General features: G+C 41.0%; 1 protein-coding gene across 2 annotated transcripts in view; it reads left to right on the top strand.

Annotated features, from left to right (window-relative positions):
• The window catches only part of ccdc88c (coiled-coil domain containing 88C), a 55037-nt gene that overhangs the window by 13833 nt on the left and 18681 nt on the right, over window positions 1–22523 (top strand). For both annotated transcript variants that reach the window (XM_069160863.1, XM_069160864.1), the window contains exons 4-24: window positions 3906–3975; window positions 4840–4898; window positions 6006–6089; window positions 10573–10716; window positions 12794–13017; window positions 13511–13592; window positions 13901–14059; window positions 14271–14417; window positions 14759–14909; window positions 15046–15227; window positions 15789–15926; window positions 16037–16321; window positions 16427–17224; window positions 18954–19081; window positions 19242–19383; window positions 19675–19812; window positions 19995–20156; window positions 20338–20615; window positions 21462–21605; window positions 22019–22205; window positions 22378–22523. In XM_069160863.1, the coding sequence (XP_069016964.1) occupies window positions 3906–3975; window positions 4840–4898; window positions 6006–6089; window positions 10573–10716; window positions 12794–13017; window positions 13511–13592; window positions 13901–14059; window positions 14271–14417; window positions 14759–14909; window positions 15046–15227; window positions 15789–15926; window positions 16037–16321; window positions 16427–17224; window positions 18954–19081; window positions 19242–19383; window positions 19675–19812; window positions 19995–20156; window positions 20338–20615; window positions 21462–21605; window positions 22019–22205; window positions 22378–22523 (3848 nt within the window). The remainder of the gene's footprint in view (window positions 1–3905; window positions 3976–4839; window positions 4899–6005; window positions 6090–10572; window positions 10717–12793; window positions 13018–13510; window positions 13593–13900; window positions 14060–14270; window positions 14418–14758; window positions 14910–15045; window positions 15228–15788; window positions 15927–16036; window positions 16322–16426; window positions 17225–18953; window positions 19082–19241; window positions 19384–19674; window positions 19813–19994; window positions 20157–20337; window positions 20616–21461; window positions 21606–22018; window positions 22206–22377) is intronic.

Genomic DNA, 22523 nt, shown 5'->3' with positions numbered 1-22523 from the left:
TTCACGTTATTCACTCTGTGTCCAATTTGTAAATGATTGTGCAGTGCTGTTCCAAACAGCCTGTTTGACATACAAGTGCTTGACTCGCGGGTATAGCGGTGCGGCTTTGTAGAGAACAGCTCGATGCGGATGCGGGTTTGGACGCAAAGACGAGGAGGTTAAGAGGCTTCGCCGCGGGCGTGTGACGCGTCTCGGGCTGAAAGAGGCATCCACATCCACAGCAGTAAAATGCAGCTGGCATTTTATGAAATCTGAATTCAGTGAGAAATCCCATTTTGCAGTCGTTTTGTTAAATGTGGAACATTTAAGCCATGTTCCCCACGTTTGTTTACAACAGCGTTACTGACTTTTCATGTCACGGGGGCGTCTTTTTGTTTGCGAACGCCTGCTAGTGTCAGAGCGTGGCAAAAGAGAAAGAAGAGTGAAAGCTCTTAATCGGGGTCGGACGAACAAACGTGGAACCGGCTGTTGAAACCCATCCCTACCCTCAGCATAGGAGAGGTGCTGTGGCAATCCACTTATTTGTTGTATATAAAATGGGTATCGTTTGCGAGTCTGAAAAGTGCGGGCGGTACGAGGGTACATTTAAAGTGAAATGCTACTGAGCTGGCTCCAAAAACTCACAAACCTTCATTCAAAAAGAATCATTTCATCCTTTGCCGATTTTGTAAGTTTGCCCACTGACAAAGAAATGAACGGTCTATAATCGTAATGGTAGGTTTATTTTAACAGAGAAAGAATATATATATATATATATATATATATATATAAAAAAAAAAAGAAATCCAGAAAATCACATCATATAAAAGTTATAAATTGATTTGCATTTGATTGCGTGAAATAAGTATTTGATCCCCCGAGCAAAACATGACTCAGGACTTGGTGGAGCAACCGTTGTCGGCGAGCACAGAGGTCAGACGTTTCTTGCAGATGGTCACCAGGTTTGCGCACATCTCAGGAGGGATTCTGGTCCACTCCTCTTTGCAGATCCTCTCCAAATCCTTAAGGTTTCGAGGCTGTTGCCTGGCAACTCGAGGCTTCGGCTCCCTCCACAGGTTTTCTATGGGATTAAGGTCCGGAGACTGGCTAGGCCACTCCGTGACCTTGATGTGGTTCTTCTTGAGCCACTCCTTTGTTGCCCTGGACGTATGTTTTTAACAACAGGCGTCTTCCCTTTGTGTGGAGGTTAAAAAAAAAATCATACTGTTCGACCGCCTTGCTTTGCACTACCGCTTACTGTGTTATTTTATTTATTTTAGTTATATACACGAGTACATATTTTATACTTTACTACCTCTGTTTTTTTAATTCTGCAATTTATCGCTTTTTTTTTTTTTTACTCTGTATCTTTTAACCTGTGCTGTTGTAGCGAGGCAATTTTCCCCTTGCGGGATAAATAAAGTACATCTTTATATACACCTGTCTACACGGCTGGTGTAATGATTCAGTTGCAGCGCGTGCACAGTCCACAGTCGCGTCCGAAAAGCACATCTTGATGCTTCGAGTTTATTTTTCCCCATTTTACACGTGGAGCTGCAGTTACAGTTCATTGGACTCCAAACGCTTCGTCCTGCACTCGACGCTGTACCTGAATGCCTCCCGCGTGTCGACACACAGACGGAACACTCACTGCTGCTGCTCTGCTCACCGTGCCGCTTGCATCGTGCCCGCTGTGCAGACAGACTGTTAAAATTGTAATGGCAGGAGAAACCCGAGGCCCGAGTCCGAAAGATTAGAGCCGAGTCCGACGAGCTTAGCCTGAGACGTGCTGAAATGACCAAAGCGAATAAGTCCTCGTGACTCTGTAGGTGGCAACATGGAAATCCTTCTGGTGTCACCTGGTATCGCCGGTGTAATATTTGGATCAAAATGGTTGTAATTGTGTCTTAAGAAAAATTCAAAACTTATTGGCAAAACTTTCATACTGACGGTGAGTTTCAGGTGAAGCCTCACTTTACCTTCAAGACATCTGGTAGCCAGCTCACATGTTTTATTCACACTGTACTCTGTACTCTGTGTGTGTGTGTGTGTGTGTGTGTGTGTGTGTGTGTGTGTGTGTGTGTGTGTGTGTGTGTAAGAGACAAAGAGAGATAGAAATTGGTCGGCTATCGTGTTGCCTCCTGGTGTATGGACCAGTGTAACAGTATCCGCAGGTATTGCACTACCACTGCACTCGCTACGGCAAAGCTGTCCTTGCAGCTCAGTTGTAACTGCGGTAAGCTGATAGTGCATTTATTTGCCTGGTTAGCAGATGACACTCTGGACTGGAGGTCTACATCTCATTAAGTCGTTACAGCGGCCGAATATATACATTAGCACTGGTCTTATCACGGCTTTTAAGGGGGTTTTACGGCCCGTTTTATTATGTATCCAGCACCGCCATGTGAATTCTGACATCTTGCCCCCTTGTGCAGAAGTGTATGTCAGACTGCGTGTGTGTGTGTGTGTGTGTGTGTGTGTGTGTGTGTGTGTGTGTGTGTGTGAGTGTATTTTTGTGTATATTAGTGCAGCCAGCCCTTCCCTGCTGACAGTCACTTCCCGTCTCCCAAAACACCCAGATCTAACACAAACACGCACACAAAGACTACCACTCCGATTAATCCATTTCCCCTCTCCGCAGCCAGAGGTCAGATCAGCCGGTGTCCCTCCCATGTTAACTTTCTCCAAACATGTCTTTCTAATGCGACCTTATTTCCCTGTTAGGTTTCCACAATCTCAAAACAACTTGCTTTGGCAGACAAAAGTACATGTTTTGATAAAGACACTGTTCCTCTCCTTTACCATGCACTGGTTTCTAAGAATTTTATTCATTAGAGATGTCAGAAAAATATTTAACTTTTTTTTTTAATTGGTCTGGGGCCCCATCTCAAAATCAAGTGTGTTTGGTCGCCAGGATAGGATATTCTGGAATGGAAAGCATTCCCTCCTAGTGAACTGTTTCTTTCCTGACACACTCACAATTTGTCCACAGCAGGATGTTTCCTGTTGGCTGCTTGCCCACACACACACACACACACACACACACACACACACACACACACACACACACACACACACACACACACACACACACACACACACACACACACACGTACATGTCTGGGTCAGTCGCTAGCTGGACTTTGATTCATTTATACAATAGGTGTTTGGATCAAGGGTGCGCAGCCTCCTGTAAAAACAAGAGCAGCACCAGGCAGACACTGTCAGCTTTGCTTCCACACCCAGATCAGTAATGCCACTGTGCTGTAAGAGGAAATGTGCTCTGAGTGAAAAACTGCTTGTTCAAATATGGAATGCTACTTAGATTTCTCTTCCCCTGCTTCCCATGTGCTGATCTACACGGTTTCTGATTTCATGCTGTTTTTTTTTTTACAGGACTATACTTTATTCTTTATTTCAGAGTTCATCAAATGCAAGGCACACCTCCATCTGTGTGCTACACAATGTGAATTCTGATGATCTACATTTTCCTGCCATCAAGTTGTCAGCTCAGTAGATGCCTTGACATTAATTCTATTTTCATCTCATTTTAGCTTAAAATTAAAATAGTATATAGGTCTATAAGTTGCTCGAATGTCAACGCATAAATTGCTACTGAATTTCTTTTATTCTCAAATGTCAATCAGTGTCGGTGTCAACCCAGCATTTGTCAGACTCCTGTACTTTATGTGCTGCTGCTTCATACAGTGGGACTTTGAGAGAAGTAAACCGGATATTTAAATTCTGAGAAGGGCCCACATTATTGTTTTGTTGTCCCCGGCTGTTCTGCTCATGGACAGTTTCTTGTCTCCCTGCTGTGTTTGTCAGTTTCACTGTCTGATGCCCAGTTATCATTGTCATCACTACAAGATGGAGAATTTATTTTGTTTTCTCTTTGTCTGCCCCGCCAACCTCCCCCCATATAGGAGACCTTACAGCAGTTAATAGTCATGCCCCTTCCCAACATCCTCTGCATTGCAAAGGATCCGATATCAGGTAACACATTTCTACACAACAAACAACCTCTTGTTAATCAAATCCTATTTATTTAAACTACTGTCCTGTATATGCTTTAATAGAGATGAATAATAGACACAAACATGAACTGCAAAATGTCGTTTCCATTATTACCATCATACCATCCTGATGTTGTTCGCATTTCAAAGGTCCGCACTGAATTGTGGGGGACCAAAATGAATGTTTTAATATCTAGTTTTTTTTCTTGTACTTGAAATCTGCTGCTATTACCTGATTTCAAACATTACCTTATTGGAGAAGTTAAAGTTAAGTTGCTGCAAGACATGGAGGCAGTTTCTCTTATTTTAGAATCACTGATTGAGGATGATATTTCCAAAGTCCTGAAATTCAGATGCAATTTTGTAGCAACCATAAAATTAAACAGCACGCTTCTCACCTACACGAGAAAACCAACCTCCGACAGAATAACACTAAAAAAATATTAATTAATTGATTACTTGGAAATAATCCATAATGATGAAGTATGCTTTGAGCGGGTTATTGCAGCAGATGAATCTAAAAGTGTCAATGTTGTAGACGAATATTGGAGTTCAGCATGGTGCTTTTAGTGTTAAATTGCTGTAGTCAGCAGTGAGTGGTTAGCTGTAACAGTGTATGCTGCAACACTCACCGTCAACCTCCAGATCTTTCCTCAAAACATTGTGATCAACGACTTCCCATGTGACCTTTATTAACCTTTTCTCTTGTTGTGACTTTGTATTTTTTTTTTAAATATATTTTTATTTAGCCATATGAAGATTGCTGTAAACTCTTGTTTCTGAAAGGTGTTGAATAATAATGTGTCTGACATAACAGTATGTCTCTTGTGTTTTGTTCCACCAGCCAAAAGCATGGAAGAGTTGAAAAGTCTTTTGTTGCTGATACTTGGCTGTGCTGTACAGGTAACAGACCCACTCTCTCTCTCACACACACACACACACACACGCACGCACGCACGCACGCACGCACGCACGCACACACACACACACACACACACACACACACACACACACACACACACACACACACGCTCAAACACAGTAACTTACTGTACCACCCGGCCTCTCCCAGGAAACATGTGTCTCTTTGTCTTTTTTGCATGTCTGAGCATAGTTTGTTGATTGTGTCCTCTGAAGAGGTGCAGGGTGGGACTGGTTGTGGGTGGGACTATATAGAATTTCAAAATACATGGAGTCACAGAAGGAAAACACATCTTGAGGATGATGGAACTATGGAGGGAAATCACTGGCTGTTTGAACTGCACAGTTTAAATATTGGTCTGAGTTAATTCAGTTCAAACATTTTGGAGCGTGAGCCAGCAATTTCAGAAATCCATTCTTCGTAACCCTGAATGTAATGTAAGAATAAGCCAGATGAGGTGAGTTAAGAGTTAATTGTTTTACTTGTAATTAAAAAAGAGGATCATGTAGGAGGTAAGGCCTCATTTGGTGTCCATGGCTTTGAACACCAACCGGTTTTTTTTTTATCTGAATTTTCCCTTGTTTTCCTTTGTTTCTCCCTTCCTCACTCTCTCCTTCCAAATTTCCCTCCCTCCCTTTATTTCTAGCCTTCTTTTGTTTGTGTTCCTACCTGTACTGGTCCGACTGGTTCCAGGAACAGGGAAAGCCATCAGGGAGCAATGAATGGGAAGACAGAGGGAGAGAGGGGTGGATAAAGCCACAACACTTTGTTGTTGTTGTTGTTGTTGTTGTTGATGACAAATAACACTTTTTCAAAGCTAGCAAACATTTGCTGAATCAACTAACATTCTACATGAAACTATGCTTCCCATTTCCCTCATGTTCTGTTGACCAATTTAATGACAACCAACAGGAACTTCCATAACTGGCAGTTTTTATTGTATTTACATTTTCAAGTTTTATTAAAATACGTTTTTAGTTTAATTCCTTATGTTTGCTCTCTCTCTCTCTTTCTCTCTGTGTCTCTCTGTGTGTGTGTGTGTGTGTGTGTGTGTGTGTGTGTGTGTGTGTGTGTGTGTGTGTGTTCAGTGTGAGCGTAAGGAGGAGATGATAGAGAAGATCAAGCTGCTCGACATCGAGACCCAAGCTGCCATTGTATCTCACATCCAGGAGGTTAGTGGAGCACAATGCCAGACTAGCCTTTAATAAAAATTAAAAAAAAATCTGTAATAAATGTAGTTTCAATATTTTTGCAGTGTTTTCCTCAAGTTTCCTAAAATCGTCACTGAAAAATGGTGCATCTCCTTGACTTGGCTTGAAATGTTCAATTACTATCTAAACTGTGAAGACTCGTAGTAATATGACAAAATACTCTCCATAGCCACTTATTGGTTTTACAGAGGCTGAAAAATGTATTGTTATGATCAGTTTCTGAAAACCCTTGACCTCTTTGTTGTTGATGCTGGAGCCAGTCTTAATTAGGTGTTCACAGCTGATACGAGAGGCGATCAAAAGGTTCTGAGACTGTTCGTGTTATGCATTAACAGAGCAGTGCACGGTGTTGTGCATGAAGCCGGGGAAGCGATAACCTTAGTAAAGTGTTCCAAGTTACGTCACTTGATAGACTGTTACACGTGCTTTAATGACCACTGGAGTCTTGGGAGGCTTCAGAAAGCCTACTGCAATAAAGTAATGAAGTGGGCGAGTCCAAATAAGGCTGCACGGTTCAGAACAAAATGAAAAATGGAATTGTTTTTTGCTTAGAATTTAAACGGTAGATCTGCAAATGCACACCTACCACCAGTCACAAAAATGTGTGAAATAGAGGCGTGGACATTGATCACTTGGGAGCAGCTAGTCATGAAGGTTCTTGCTTTCCCTCTGTTCTGTGTGCATTACTGCTGTGCTTTCTTTGCGCACATCCAGAGCAGTATTGGAACTTTGTGATAGCCTCTTGAATCATTTATTTAAAAATGGTTTTGTTATCAGTCAGCTTGCTTGACATACAGGTTTGCATGATGCACTGCTAAAATTTTGGAAGTATCATGTTGGCTCCTCTGTGAGCTTCTGCAACCCCACCCATACACCTATATAGGTCTCTCCGCAGCCATTGTACAGCGCAGGATTCTCATCCTCGTTCTTTGTACTCAGTGCACCACAAACCTGCTAAACCTTTATGTCTAGCTTATTTTCACGAAGGAATGTATAGAGCTTTAAAAAACTGTTATGTTGATGATAACACATTTTAACTGTTAAAGAATTTAGCCATTAATCAAGAAATTAGTCAACAGCTTATATAATAATGAAAATAACATCTGAAATTGATATGCTCAAATTCAACATTTCCCTTTAGTGTAACTGAAGGTGGTTGGAGTTCAAATTAGATATTGATCTGTGTTGCAAGGTTTCCTGTACACGGTGCCACCTTACAACCCAGTTTCCAAAATAGTTGGCACACTGTGAAATGTAAATAAAAAAAAGAATGCGACGATTTGTAAATAATGTAAAACCCATATTTCTATGGAAATGGAAAAAAAAAGACAATGTTTCTTTTCTGAAAAATATATAATCATTTTGAATTTGATGGCAGCATCATGTTTCAAACTAGTTAGAACAGGTGCAACAAAAAAAAAAAATCAAATTTGAATAACACCAAAAGAAACACCTGGTCGAACATCTCTCAACTAATTATGTTAACTGGCAAAAGGTCTGTAACATGATTGGATCTAAAAAGAGCATCCAAGAGAGGCAGAGTCTCTCACGGGGAGGGGTTCACCAGTGAAAGACTGCGTGGACAAAGAGAGCAACCATTAAATAATAATATTACTCAACATAAAATTGCAACGAATTTGGAGATTTCATTAACTGCGGTACATAATACAATAAAAGATTTTGAGAATCCAGAGAAATCTCTACACAAAGGAAAAGGCCAAAAACGAATATTAGATGGCCGTGATCTTTAGGCGCTCAGGTGGCACTGCAGTAAAAACAGACAAATCTGCAGTGAAAATCATTGCATGGGCTCAGAGACACTTGCAAACACCATCGCCAACAGTCCTGTGGTCTGACGAATCAAAATGTGAAATCATGAATGCTGTATTTTCTGGGCAAAAGAGGAGAGGGACCATCCAGCTTGTTATCTCCACACAGATCAAAAGCCAGCATTCTTGTTGGTATAGGGACGCATTAGTGCAGAGGGCATGGGTAGCTTGTCACATCTGGGAAGGCACCATCAATGGTGAACGATATGTACAGGTCCTGGAGCAGTACATGCTGTCACCCAGACGACGTACTTTTCAGGGAAGGCTTTGCTTTATTTCAGCAAGATGATGCCAAACCACATTTTGCATGTATTACAACAAGCATGACTCTGTAAATGAGTCCACCTAACTGGCCTGCCTGCAGTCCAGACCTGTCACCCACTAAAATAAACCATTTAGTGCACTGTGAAAAATATGACAAAAGAGACGTCGAACTGTTGAGCAGCTGAGCTCTTATATCAGGAAAGAATGTTACAGTGTTTTTACAGAAGTGATACAACATAGTGGCGTAAACCCCCCTGACATGCTCTAACTTTTTTGAAATGTGCTGCATCAAATTCAAAATGACCATAAATGTTTCATAAAACAAAATGTCTTAGTTTCAACCTTTGATTTGTCGTCTTTGGTCTATTTTCAATATTGTTAAACATGGGTTCACATGATTTGCAAATCATCATAATTAGTTTTATTTACATTTTACATAGCGTCCCAACTTTTTTTTTTTTTTTTAAACAGGGTTGTGTTTTCTACCTCCTCTTAGCTTGTAGACCTAATATGTTGGTTGACATTGTTGGTATGTTGATGCTGAAGCAGTGCTGTGCAGATTTAAGCGTTATCCGCATACCAGTGCTACATGCTTGGCGGAGTTAGAAGTTGTTACATGCTATAAATGACCCAGTAATTCCTTACACTCTGTGCATTGTTTTAATCTTTATGCAGCATGAAACATGTCCAGCATCAGCTGACACCAAACAACATGAACAGCTTACTCAACAGTAATCAATTTAAAAGCTCTGTCAATTTTGTTCTAAATGTGCTTATAATTACAGTTGTGTCCTATTTTCAGACGGCTTGTTTGTTTACGTTGACCAGCCATGTCAGGTCGGCTCTTTACTTCTCAGATAAACTATTATCTGCAGAGAGAACTGGATGACGAGGTCGAGCTAATGGTGTTACCATGCAAATTAACCTCTTCCTCCGAGTGACACTTAAAAGAGTCCGTCATCACCTGTTGCATCCACAGAACAATGATTTGTCTACTGAACTAACTGAACTTAATTATTTGGAATTCATTGTCCAGATCCCATATTTGCCAAGTCTGTCGAACAATTCGAGCTAAATTGCAGCAGTAATTGAGTATACAAATGTAAGTAAGCTACCATTTTCAATAAAATTAAATTGGACAGCTGCAAAAGTAACTTTGGGTTGTAATATTTTGATCAAAGGAAAAGTTCTCTGTTGTCAAACATATTGGAAATGTAGTCTTTTATATATATATATATAAATTTTAAGTTACTTTTACAATACATTTCATTTAGCTGACGCTTTTATCCAAAGCAACTTACAACACACTGGGAGCAATTTTTTTTTTAGGGTTCAGTGTCTTGCTCAAGGACATTTAGGCATGTGGACAGGAGGAGCTGGGGATTGAACCACCAACCTTTTGATTAGTGTGCAACCCACTCTACCAACTGAGCTACATCCTCCCAATTGTACTTAAGCAGTACATTTAAATAAAAATAATTCAAGTGGTTCACAAATGAGGGTGTATAAAAAAAAGTTGAAAGTCTGTTCCTGTTGCATGTGAACAGTGCGCAACACCGTGACATTCAAGCTACAACTTTTAACCTTTGTAAGTAAGTAGTCCAAGTTTGGGAGCTTGGTCATGATCAGCACCTGAGTTACAGACGTTTTTGTGACCACTGTCTGGTTGTCTGCAATTTCTCCACGCACCTGAAATTTAAGCAGGCTAACTGCATCAAGTAAATCTCCATGTGTAACTTGCCAGGATAGCTGGAAAATGGCTTAATCCAATATCGAGGTTTTGTGCAACAGCCCTCAGGTCGTTTGCACCAAAATGTCTTGTCTCAGATAAACTCGGTGTTGACAGTCTGACCCTGGGGACGAACTCGTAGTGCACAAGCCCGTGAATGTCAAAGAAAACCCCACTTGGTTGTGCTCCTGACCTGATGTATTTATTTAGGTTTTGTACTGTAAAGTTCTGCCCTTCTTAAAATGTGAATGTCACTGAAAACACCTCTTCAGGCTCATTGCTTCCTCGCTCTAGGCTTTCTGGATGCCAATTTCACAAGTTTATTGCAGAATTTGTTTTGCGATTTGATTTTGATTTGCAGTTACAAAAACCTGTTAAACAGGTGCTCACGTAGATGAAGCAAAGCTTGGAATACTTACTCATTAAGATCATAGCTTACCTCCTTTGTGCACATCGTGGTTCTTTGCACCACGTGCAACCAAAACCAACTCGGAACTATTTGATTACCCCCTTATATGGTCATCCTACTTTAGGCAAAGAGGAAGGGCCTCTACTACTATACACAACCTAACTTATGCAGTAATTTGCAATATTTCGTGTGTGTGTGCCTGTTTTGTTGCAGGTGACCCACAACCAGCTGAATGTTCTTGACCTGTCCTGGCTGGAGGAAGGAACTGAGCTCGCCCATGAAGAGCTGCAACCCCTGTCCCGTAACATGGCCTCGTCCCTACAGCAACTCATTGAACAGCGAGACAAAGCGAGCGAGGTACAGAGACACAAACACAGCAACCTCTGCCAGACTGATATTGGCACTTTCATGTCTTGCCACCGGGCACATAATATGTCCTTGCTCACGTTCTTTCTGCACATCAAACTCAAGAACAATGCAAAAAAATTCTAACTTACACAACAGACCCTCATATGAAGTAGATGATCTGATTCTATAAATTGTCTTTTTAATGAGGGAACACAGATTTTCCAGAAATTGCTGTAACTCATTCACACTTAAAGCTAATAAATTAAAATTAATGTCAGGTATGTAGCATGCATGCCATTTTAATAAAAAAAATTAAAAAAGCATAAATACTCAAGAACAATCCATAGTTATGCCACAGGTACTTCATATAGAGAAGATGATATGATTTTGGTGTGCCATTTGGTACGTGTTTCAATGAGGTCTTTTTTTTTAACTTTACAACTTTTGTAATGGAGATCATTGTGAGACATAAAGCAATCCAAAGAGCTTCTGTAGTATTAATTTTAAGAATATGATATACTCTTACAATGTAATTTGCAAAAATTCTATTAAAAATAAAAAAAACAGTCATTATTGTCTTCCTCTTGTATAATGGAAACGATGCACTGAAAAAGACCGACATACAGAATGCAACAAACACCCCTGGTCAGAAAACACTAAAACGTTGAATAATTACTATCTACTAATTGGAAGGTAGTTTAATTTGTTTTTACCCAAAGCCCCAAGAATAATCAAGTCAACTACTTTGTCTAATTCAATTTGAAAGGTGCGTTTTGTGCGCTATTTTTTTTTTGACATTGTGTTGCCCAGATGTCTACTGAGTTGAGCATGCTAACCAGCTAACCCCTGCCCGTCCCGTCTTGTAATACAAATAGCTCTTAATGCTAACATTGGCTATGTAGAGATGGTTTATAATGGTAACTAAGTGGACTGACCTTACTGACAGTGTTCATATGTTAAATTAGCTGTGTGTTGATATGCCAAACTGATCTAGCGAACAAAACCAGATGTTCTTACCTTGTTTAAACAATGCAAAACCAGACTTTAAGTGCAGCGATTAATAACACAAACCGTACCGAAAAAAACATACCAAGTGGCATCTGTATGTGGTTGTGCTCTTCTTCACACATTTCAACTGATCTTTTATTTCAAAATACTGTAAAGGTTTTCTGTTGGATTTATGTCATTGGACATACTTGGCAAGTTCATCGTTTTCAATTATTTCTTCTTTCAAATCGCCGACGTGATTGTTGCAGTGTTGGAATTTTCACGTTGCAAAATTCGATTCCTGCCAAGCTTTTGGAGTAACTTTTGTTTTAGACAGTATTTGGGTTTACAAACTTGCATTCATGTCTCGTGTTTTTTTTTTTTTTTATCAAAGTTGAATCTTCCAGTTTTATGCCCTATTGTGACCATGGTTGTCTTCTTGGATGCTGCCTTGACGTTGATATGCAGTGTCCTTATGTTTGTTTTCATAATAATCCTTGTGGTCAGGCTTTACACTTGGAACCATTTTTTGTGGAAAGACGTTGTCTCTCTTAAAGTATGTAGTATGTCTCTTTCAACACCCTTAACCACTGCTGAAACTGTGTTTTGGCTTATGTTCTGTATCACTGATGAGCTTGTGGTTTTTTACCAGGTTAAATTAGATACTGAGCAGACCACTATTAAGAAATCTGTGTTGTTCACAGGTTCTTGTTTAACCTTGTTCTTGCAGTTAGGCTTAAAACCGCATGCACCTGTGACCATTGCAGCAATGTAAACAGATTTTCGTTCCATTGAAGTTGTACTTTAACGCCTGTATTTTCAGTGTAGTTTATCTAACCTGTTTGTTTTTAATGATACATCAGATCGAATCTCCAAGACTTTAACTTATGTGATGATAACGGCCCATTTATTGGAAATGATACAGTTGAGATATTGCAAAGGGTTGTCCTCAGTTTTCTTTTTTGGGGCACTGTATGTTTAATTATCTAAAGTACAGATTTGTCGTGTCCAATAGTACAATGCTATTTCAGAGGATTTTACATTCAGACAAACATAAAATATACAATTATATAAGGAAAATGTTTAACATGCTTTCCAGGTGATTGTGGATCTCACCCAGGAGAGGGACTATCTATCCAGTCAGCAGCCTCAAGAAGGCCGCAGGAACCTGGGTTTAAGCAACCCAGAGCACGGGCAGAGCTCCGGAGGGAATAACAGTGGATCGGATGTGACTGTGTCTGGGCTGACCAAAGAGGAGAGGCAGCATCTGTCTGTGGAACTTGCTGATACCAAAGCCAAACTCCGAAGATATAGACAAGAACTGTGAGTGTTTTTATAAAAAAAAATTAAAAAGAATAATCAGAACAAATGATGGTCCCAGAACTGCTCTAACGTTCCAAAATTAAGATCAAATAAAGTACTGTGTAATAAACTACTGCTTTAGTCACACTAAAAAGATTTATCTACCATTGAAACAGTTTTTACAACTATTTTTCTGTGAGTAACACTGTGGCAATGTGGTTCAGTCTGAAAGTCATTATAAAGCCAACATAGCCTATTATGCTGTCTAGTGCAATTAAATCTACAGTGTAATCACACAGTGGGTCCATCTATATGGAGAATAACTAGACACTCCCAATTTACTCTCAGCTACTGAAAGTCATTCTGCCGAACACACTGTTTAGATTCTTTAATCAAATATAACAAAAGATTTACAGTAAGACTGATTACAGAATCAGTATTATTTTTTTTGACGCTGTGTGTGTGTGTGTGTGTGTGTGTGTGTGTGTGTGTGTGTGTGTGTGTGTGTGTGTAGAGAGGAGAAGACAGAGCAGCTGATGGATTCAAAACATGAAGGGCAGCGTCTGGATCAGGAGTTACAGAGACTGAAACAAGAGGTGAGGATGTGTTCATAAAGAATAGATTCAAATCTGTCTGATGAAAAAAAAAAAAAAGAATGAAAGCAGGCCAGGCTGTATGTTTTTTTTTGTCTAATGCTTTTGTGATACAGCACATGACTTTGTCAGCATTCTAAAGAATTCCCCTCTCTTTATACCTTTACCAAATCCTGAAATTAAAAAGTACGAGTTTAGCTTCCTGAGCAGTTTAAAATTAGTCTCTTTTGTGTGTGTGTGTGTGTGTGTGTGTGTGTGTGTGTGTGTGTGTGTGTGTGTGTGTGTGTGTGTGTGTGTGTGTGTGTGAACAGAACCAGTCACTGTCTTGTGAGGCTCGTTCGATCCGAGTGTACCGGGACGAGGTGGACTCACTAAGGGAAAGAGCCGCTCGGGTCGATCGACTGGAGACTGAACTGACCAGATTTAAAGAGAAACTCAATGATGTACACTTCTACAAGACCAGAGTGGAGGTACAACAGGAGTTTCACACGACACGTCATTATACACTGAATAATCAAACTATGGCACCAATAGAAATGCTACATTGTAGACATTATGAGTGACCTGCTTCATTTCCTGTACTGGCAGAAGTTTATTTTCCTGTTGCAGTCCTCTCATTGTGTGTGTGTGTGTGTGCGTGTGTGTGTGTGTGTGTGTGTGTGTGTGTGTGTGGTCATTCAGGAGCTTCGCGAGGACAACCTGACTCTGCTGGAAACAAAAGTGTTGTTGGAGGAGCAGCTGACAGCCTCCAGGGGGCGCTGTGATAAGCTGCACACAATGGAGAAAGACAATTTGTTACTTAGAGCTAAAATACATGACCTGGAAATGGTATTACACTTTACCTCTATTTGTTATAGTCAGACGTGCAATATTTGTTTAATATACAATATACATAAACAATGTATGGAGTTATAATGTCATATAAAGTTAATTTTAAATGCTCGTCCACTTAAAGGAAAGAATGTCCAAAATTTGAATTATGTCTTGGTGTGTCCCAAATGTATTTTTTTTTTCCTGGACTATTTTAACATTACACATTAGGACAAAATATTGCCTATTATCACTCTTGGTTAAAAAAAAATGCTGGTATTAAACTTTGAAAGTACTTGCACGTTTCTGTTAAGTTTGCTCATCTTATGCTTTTGCGTGCACGTGTACGTGTTGTGCAGGAGAGGGATAATGAACGTCGTAGGCTGGAGGAGCTGGTGGAGGAGAACATGCTGCTGGAGATCGGACAGAAACAGAGCATGAATGAGTCGGCTCATCTGGGCTGGGAGTTGGAACAGCTGGCCAAGAACAATGACAACACTAACACAGAGAGTAAGACTCCCACTTTCCTATTTTTTTTTTTTTTTTATTTTTTTTTTACATATTCTGTTTGCGTTTGTAGAAATGTTATCATCTACATTATTTTTATTTTTATTTTTTTTAACTGAAATACTTTTCTTTGCCGCAGCTCGTAAGTCATTGGTCCATGAGCTGAATGAGTGCGTTTCCAGCCGGGTGCTGAAGCTGGAGAAGGAGAACCGGGAGCTGCAGGCCTCTATAGAGAGACTGAAAGAAGACAACCACCTCCTACAGGAGCAGCAGCTTCACACCCAGGAGGTGGATAGGGAGAACCAGAGTCTCAGCAACAAGGTGGGAGATCTGCATGGGCCACTATACATTTTTTATTATTATTATTATTATTATTATTATTTCTTACAGTGATGACCCTCTGTAGTTGTGTGATTAAAAAAAAAATAGACACTGTGTAAGACAAGAATATATGTTGCCTAAATAATAGATAGAAAAAAGCTTTCGGTGTAAATTGACACCTGGTTAATCATTGCACGTCACTAATTAGAACCAATGACTTGCTAACTTATTTTACTGCAAATCAACTAAGAATTTACGACCGCAAGTAACTTGCGATTGTTGTAAAGACGCTAAAGTTACATAAAGATCAAACAGAAACCACTGGCATGTATTCAAGTGTCCAGTTTTAGCTATTTGAAATGACGTCCAGTTAACATCAAAACAACCAGTCATACAGCATGATTTCTACAGTGTGGAGACAATGCGGACAAATCTTATAAATAGTTAGTTACAATCACTTTCCTAATGATTTTTTTAATTGTTAAGCAACAGAACACATTTAAAATTTCTCAACTACATAGTTACTAATTACTACTTTGTTTTTTCTGATGTGTTTGTTAGTTCGAGCGTCTCCAGGGATTATTGGAACAGGAAAGACTGACCAATCAGGACATGGAGTCTCTGGGAGAGGAATTACTAAAGGAAAAACAGAGTTTGGAGAGAGAAATGCATACTCTGAGGGCACAGAAGGATCGACAGGTAGTTAACACACACTTGCAGTTGGTCACATGTTGTTTTGACGTTAGTTATAAAAGAGATCAGAGTGCCTCTTTTGGTGACACCCTTGTTCTACTCGTCTGTCCAATCAGATCTCAGAATTGGAGAGTGACAGGCAGCACTTGTCTAATGCAGTGGCGTCCCTTCAAGACCGCGCGCAGTCTAACAGCGAGGCGAGGGTCCGTGAGGTGGAAGCAAAGAACCGCTTACTGCACCAGAGCATCACTGACACAGGGTCCAGATTGGCCAGCTTGGAAACTCAACTCAAAGTAGCCAGTGAGGAGGCAGAGAGGCTGAGGGACAGAGCGGGGCGGTGTGAGGAGGCGGAGAGAGAGGCTGCTCGGCTGGAGAGGAGCAGGGACGCTCTGAGCAGAGAGGTAACAATGTTGCGCTATGATCTCTCTTCATTTAAAATGAATGCGATCGCTGCAGTAATTAATTCAGTCTATTAATGTATATACTTGTTCCCGTGTTGCTTTCAGGTAGCATCGCTGCGTGCATGCAGCGAACGGTCAGAGGCTCAAGAGAAGCAAGTGTCCTTCTTGGAGCAGGAAGTGTACAGACTGAAGCGAGAGGCAGAGGAGGCTCAGCGGGAGCTGCAGAGACTGATGAAGCAGGAGGGAGAAAACAGCTTGCTGTCAAAGGAAAACCTGGACCTTCGGTGCTCCCTGGAAAATTTCCGCTCCTCTTCCGCTCGCCTGGCCACCCTGCAGGAGGAGATGAAGGAGGCACAGAGAGAGACACAGGAGCTGCGGAGAAGGCTGGATGAGGCCAGTGAGGAGACACAGGGCGAGAAGAAGAAAGCAGAGAGACTCGAGTTGAACTTGGGAGGTGTGAACCAGGAGAAGCATCGCTTAGAGGTGGAAATAGAGAACGTCAAAGAGGAGAGAACAGAGGTAGAAAGAAAGAGACTGGAGACACAAAGCAGAGAGGAGGAATTGAAAAGGGAAGTAGAGGAGCTGAAGGAGGAGCGGAGAAGAAGGGAGGCGGGAGATGAGGAGAGAAAGAAGCTCCAGCTGGACCTGGAGCAGTCAGAGAAGGACAGGAAGTACCTGGAGAAGGAGAGCTGGAGGATCAGAACAGTGCTGGAGGGGAAAGAGACGGCGCTCGAGGAGAAAACCAGGCGATTGACTACAGTGATGAAGGAAGGTGCAGCTCTGACGAAGGAAGTGGATAGGTTAAAGGAGACGGCAATCAAAGCGAAGGAGTTAGAGCGGGAGTACAAAGAGCTTCAAAAACAAGCAACTATTGACAAGAGGACTTTGGCTACACTGAGAGAGGTGAGACGAATAAAACTTGTCACACAACAGGTCTCTAGAAGAGGAAGAACTGAATCAATGCTTGGGTTAAGGGTTTCACACGGATAACCAGAACAGTATTTGTCAAAACATTTTCAGCATTAAGTCTGTTTATTAGCTGTTCTGAGGCCTTTAATTGTAGCTACATCGGCAGTTGGAGTTTGTCCAGATGTTATGGAATTTTAATGTTAATATTTCTATTTTGTCTGAACAGTTAATGGACTTCTCCGTGTTGACTTACAACCCCGTGTTCCAAAAAAGTTGGGATGCTGCGTAAAATGTAAATAAAAACAATGTGATGATTTGCAAATCATGTAAACCCACATTTAAGAAAGACAACCTTATCAAATGTTGAAAGTGAAAATATTTATTGCTTGATGAAAAATATATGCTTATTTTGAATTTGATGCCAGCAACACTTTTTTAAAAAAGGTGAGAGAGGGGAAACAAAAATCAAAAGCTAAAACAAAACACCTGGTTAAATATCTCACAACTAACTACATTAACTGACAACAGGTCAGTATATGATTGATTATAAAAAAAAAAAGCATCTCAAAGTGGCAGATTCTCTCAGCAGTGAAAATGGGGAGGGATTCACGACTATATGAAAGACTGTGGGCAAATAGTGCAACAATTAAGAATAAGGTTGCTCAGGGTAGAATTTAGGAATTTCATTTGCTACGTTACATAATATAATGAAGAAGATTCAAAAAATCCGTAGAAATCTCTGTACACAAGGGAGGCGGCTGAAAATCAATATTATATGGTCGTGATCTTTAGGCCCTCAGGTGCATGGGCTCAGGAACACTTCCGAAAACCATTGTTCGTGAACACAACACGTCGCTGCATCCACAAATGCAGGTTAAAACTCTACTATGCAAAGACAAAACCATGTATAGACCTGATGCAAAAAGGCCGTCGCCTTCTCTTGGCTGAAACTCGTTTAAGATGTGGAAAACTGTCCTGTGGTCTAAAGAATCCAAATTTCAAATTACTTTTGGAAATCATCGGCGCTGCGTTCTCTGGGATAAATAGAGTTCGGGTGCTAAACTGCCCTGCCTGCAGTGCAGACTTGTCATCCATTGAAAACATTTGGCGTATCATGAAATGGAAAAAAGAAACGGCAAAAGAGACTCTAAACTGTTGAGCAGCCAAAATCTGAAATAAAACAGGAATGGGACAACATTTCACTTTCAAAACTCCAGCGACCGGTATCCTCAGTTCCCAGACGTTTACGGAGTGTTGTTAAAAGAAAAAGGCACATTAGTTCCGGGGCTGCAACTAAGTGGGTTTTCTTTGACATTTGTGGGGTTGTGCATCATGAATTTATCGCCCCTGGGTAGGACTGTCAACACTGATTTCAGCTGCGATGTTCTGAGGGAAAACATTCTAAATGCTAAAGACCTGAACTCGAGTTGAACCTGGCCCAACGGTTCTCCAACATGACATAAGCCCCCCCCCCCCCCCCCCCACAACTCACCAGATCTGGCTCCCTGCGTTTTTGTTCTGTTCCCCAAATATTTGACAGGACCTTGATATGTGCTCTGCACAAACTGTGATGTGCGTTCTCTGAGTGCCTGTGGTAAAATATGCATCGCTCTGCATTGTGCTAACCCTGACATTCTGTCATCTGTCTGGAGATTTAGATTTCTTTTCAGGGTTTCCTAGCTGTGTGTCATTATTTTTTTTTTGTGTGTGTGTGTGTGTGTAGGAATTGGTGTCAGAGAAGCTGAGTGTCCAGCAACAGAATGTTGAGTTGGAGAGACTCAATGAAGAACTGGAGAAAATTGGACTGAACAGAGAAAAACTACTCCAGCAAGAGCACACACTGGAGGACAGGTAGTTTTCTCTAAGAGCGGGTGTTTTGGTCATGTCCTTGGGCTACTGGTTAGAGATCAAATATTTTGTGTATAAATTTTTTTTTTTTTTAAATCAATCTTCAATGGGTAACTGATTAACAGATTTCTTTTTTTTTTTATTGTGTGTGTTTGTATGCCAGCAGGTACAGGCTGCTGGAGTCTCGGCTGGAGGAAACTGTCCAACAGACTATGAAGATAAAGGAGGAGAAAATCTCCAGTCTGGAAAAGAAACTACACGAGAGCAACGGACTCAACGCTACTCTTCGAACCGAGCTGGCCAATGTAAGGACACGCATGCAACCTTCTGAGAAAATTCTTTAAGCACTCACTTTCCTGACCGTGCTGGTGCGTCTGTGATGTTAAAGGTGTACAACAATTTGTGAGTACAACATAGACACGTGCATATATAAACCATAGCCCTGCAAAACAAGCGAAATGACATTACAAGGTCAACGCTTTATGTAGAACCAAGTGTTTCATTCACAAAAATTACACAGTATTACATTCATTTATTACTTCAAACTGTATTGTTGTTAGATGTGATTGTTTTTGTGTTGTTTTTTACCACCGTAGGTTCGTCAGACAGTGTCTGCCCTGCGTCAGCAACAAGAAGAAGAAAACCACAACTCCCAGCAGCACTCAGGGAGCGAGCGGGGTGCCACTGCCGAACTGCTTCGAATCAAAGATCATCTCATTGATGTAGAGAAGAATGTAAGATTTATTCTTACTCCTGAATAAACACTCTCAAAGCGCATCTCACACCATATCATCTATTTTTCGAATTATCTGCTTCATACGTTTTACTTATATTGTTAGAATATTTATCCTCACTTAACATATTAATATGTATAACAATGAGACCGAATAGTTATGGTGTCATTATTTTCTCTCAGAATTCTTCCCTGCAGACAGAAAGCAGTCTGTTGAAGGAGCAGCTAAAACAGCTGGAGAACCAAAACACTTCTCTCAACAGCCAGATGGCCACACAACAGCGACACACCACCACCCTGCAGGAACAGAATTCAGCCTTACATACACAGACAGCAAAACTACAGGTACTGTCCAGTCAGTCATTAACAAACTTGTTCGAAATTTGGTTTCTTTTTTTTTTTTTTTTTTTTTTTTTTAATAACTAAAAGGGAATAACAGCATTTAAAAATACAGTATATAATACTGAGAAAGTTGTGGGGTTTTTTTTTTTAACATTGTGTTCTAACAGATTTCCCTGTATCTCAGGTGGAGAACTCCACACTGTCATCTCAGAGTGCATCTCTCATGGCCCAAAATGCGGTGCTGCAGGGCCAAGTCAGTGCCTTGGAGACAGAGGTGGAGTCATGGCAGCGGCAGCGAGAGGAGGCGTGGCGAGGCAGAGAGAGCGTGCTCAACGATCACGAACGCCTCCTGAGTGTTCACGAGAGGCAAGCTCATGAGTATGAACAGCTGATCAGTCAGCATGCTGCACTGAAAGGCAAGCAGAGGGCGATAGAGGGTGAACACAGGACGCTGCACAGCAAGTAAGTGAACAGCATACAAACACGCGGGTGCTAACCGTGCATTAGAAGGTCTTAAAAGGACGGACTTTAGGGTAACCACATTCATTGCGACTCCGTGCCTCACAACTGACCTTCACTAAAGCTTTGGACAGTATAAAAACAAATGCATGGAGTCACAGGAAACCTAAACACACACACACACACACATGTATACAGTGTTCTCAGCTCCAAGTCAAGCTTTAGCTTGTTGATTATTCCTGGATTGTATTCACATTGTGTTTTACACACAGGGCCTCAGTATTATTGATCAGCAACAAGGATGTTCTTTCATCTTGTTTCGTGTGCATTTTACACAGAGAATAAACCCCCACTATCTTTGTACATTTCCCATTGTTTATTAACATAAGGTAACTAAATTTGTTTACATCCACAGTGAATACAGGACTGTCAATGTTTAACTAGCCAAAGAACAGCTTTTACTAACATTTAACAGTTTGATGATCTCCTTGTACTGACCGTCTATGTTGACACATCATCAATAACCGATTAACCAACATACTTATTACTGAAATATGTGACTGAAGGTTACCTCACATTTTAGAGGTTCAGCTGATGCTCTTATTCTAAGAAAAATAATACTGAAGCAATCCTGCTTCCTTTGTTCTATATTTGTACATGGATAGATGTGCAGTCTGTGCCTACTACAACTAAAAAAAAGTCGAGGTCATACTCAGCTGCCTGTTGTCAAACATTTATGTGAACATTGCAGACAAACATGGCCGTAAGGCTATTTACAGATGCTATCAAGTAAAAAAAAAAAAAAAAAAGCCCTCTGCTCTATGTGCCTGTCTCTCTGTGTGTCTGCAGGTATTGTACGTTGCTGCAGCATAAGGAGAAATGGGAGGAACAGGAGGGGCTTGGTCAGAAAGAAAAGGAGGAACTAAACCAAGAGATCCAGAAGAATCGGCTCCTACAGCAAGAGAATCTCCAGCTAAAAACAGAAGTGGACAGGTACTTTAGTTACACTGCAACACATTTGCAAAAAGATTGTTTGTTTTGTGAAGAAGTCAAATTTTTGCAGTAGACACAAAGTGCCGTATTAATGCGGAATAACTCTGCAAGGGTCAACTACTAAGTCCAAGTCAGAGATCAGTGTGCAGCCTGGCATGCGTCTCAGTACGACTCTGTGGTCACTCCAGTGACGCAATATACATCAAAGAGCCGTAGTATTAAGTAGTCTGATCTTGCATTATGGCTTGTTAGAACATGTGGCAAACGAATCTTAGTCCAAATCACCTCAGAAGAGGATGGGCACAGTTATCTGCAAGTTTTGAATCTACCCGAGTTGATCGATCACTTGACATTTCTCATATTGGCGAAGTAGTTGTTCCATTCCTTCTGACTTGTTCTGTTTGCACCTTTAGATTGGCAGAGAGCCAGTCACAGCAGACAGAGCAACATGAGGGGCTCCAGCAGCGCATGAATGACCTGAAAAGTTCATTCAGCTCTGCCCAGCTGGAAGTAAGTCAATGGATGACACGATACGACACACTCATGGAGCAACACCAGGGTCTGGATCTCTCCTTGGCCAAACTCGACAACCACTGTGAGGTAAGTAGGCCTTTTATTTCACCAAGAGGCAGAAGGACTAATCGACTGATGAATATTTCATGCTGCACTGAAGTGTTTAAAACTCTTCAGCTTTTCCTCTGGAGAACAAGTCCGCATTACCATCTCTTTGTTACTTGTTTCTACCTGTCTGCGTTGGATTTTGCGTGCTCAGCTGTTGAGTCGACTGAAAGGTAACCTGGAGGAGGAGAACCACCACCTCCTCAGTCAGATCAACCTGCTGAGTCAGCAGAATCACACCCTGCTGGAGAGGAGCATGGAGAGCAAAGAGCTGTATCACCAGGAGCAGAAACTTTACAT

Source organism: Embiotoca jacksoni, unplaced genomic scaffold (genome assembly GCF_022577435.1).
Source record: "Embiotoca jacksoni isolate LCO1_2020_lvr unplaced genomic scaffold, fEmbJac1.0.p SCAF_27, whole genome shotgun sequence".
NCBI classification, from domain to species: Eukaryota; Metazoa; Chordata; class Actinopteri; family Embiotocidae; genus Embiotoca; species Embiotoca jacksoni.
Note: the sequence above shows the minus strand (reverse complement) of the source record. Positions and strands in the feature narration are given on the sequence as shown.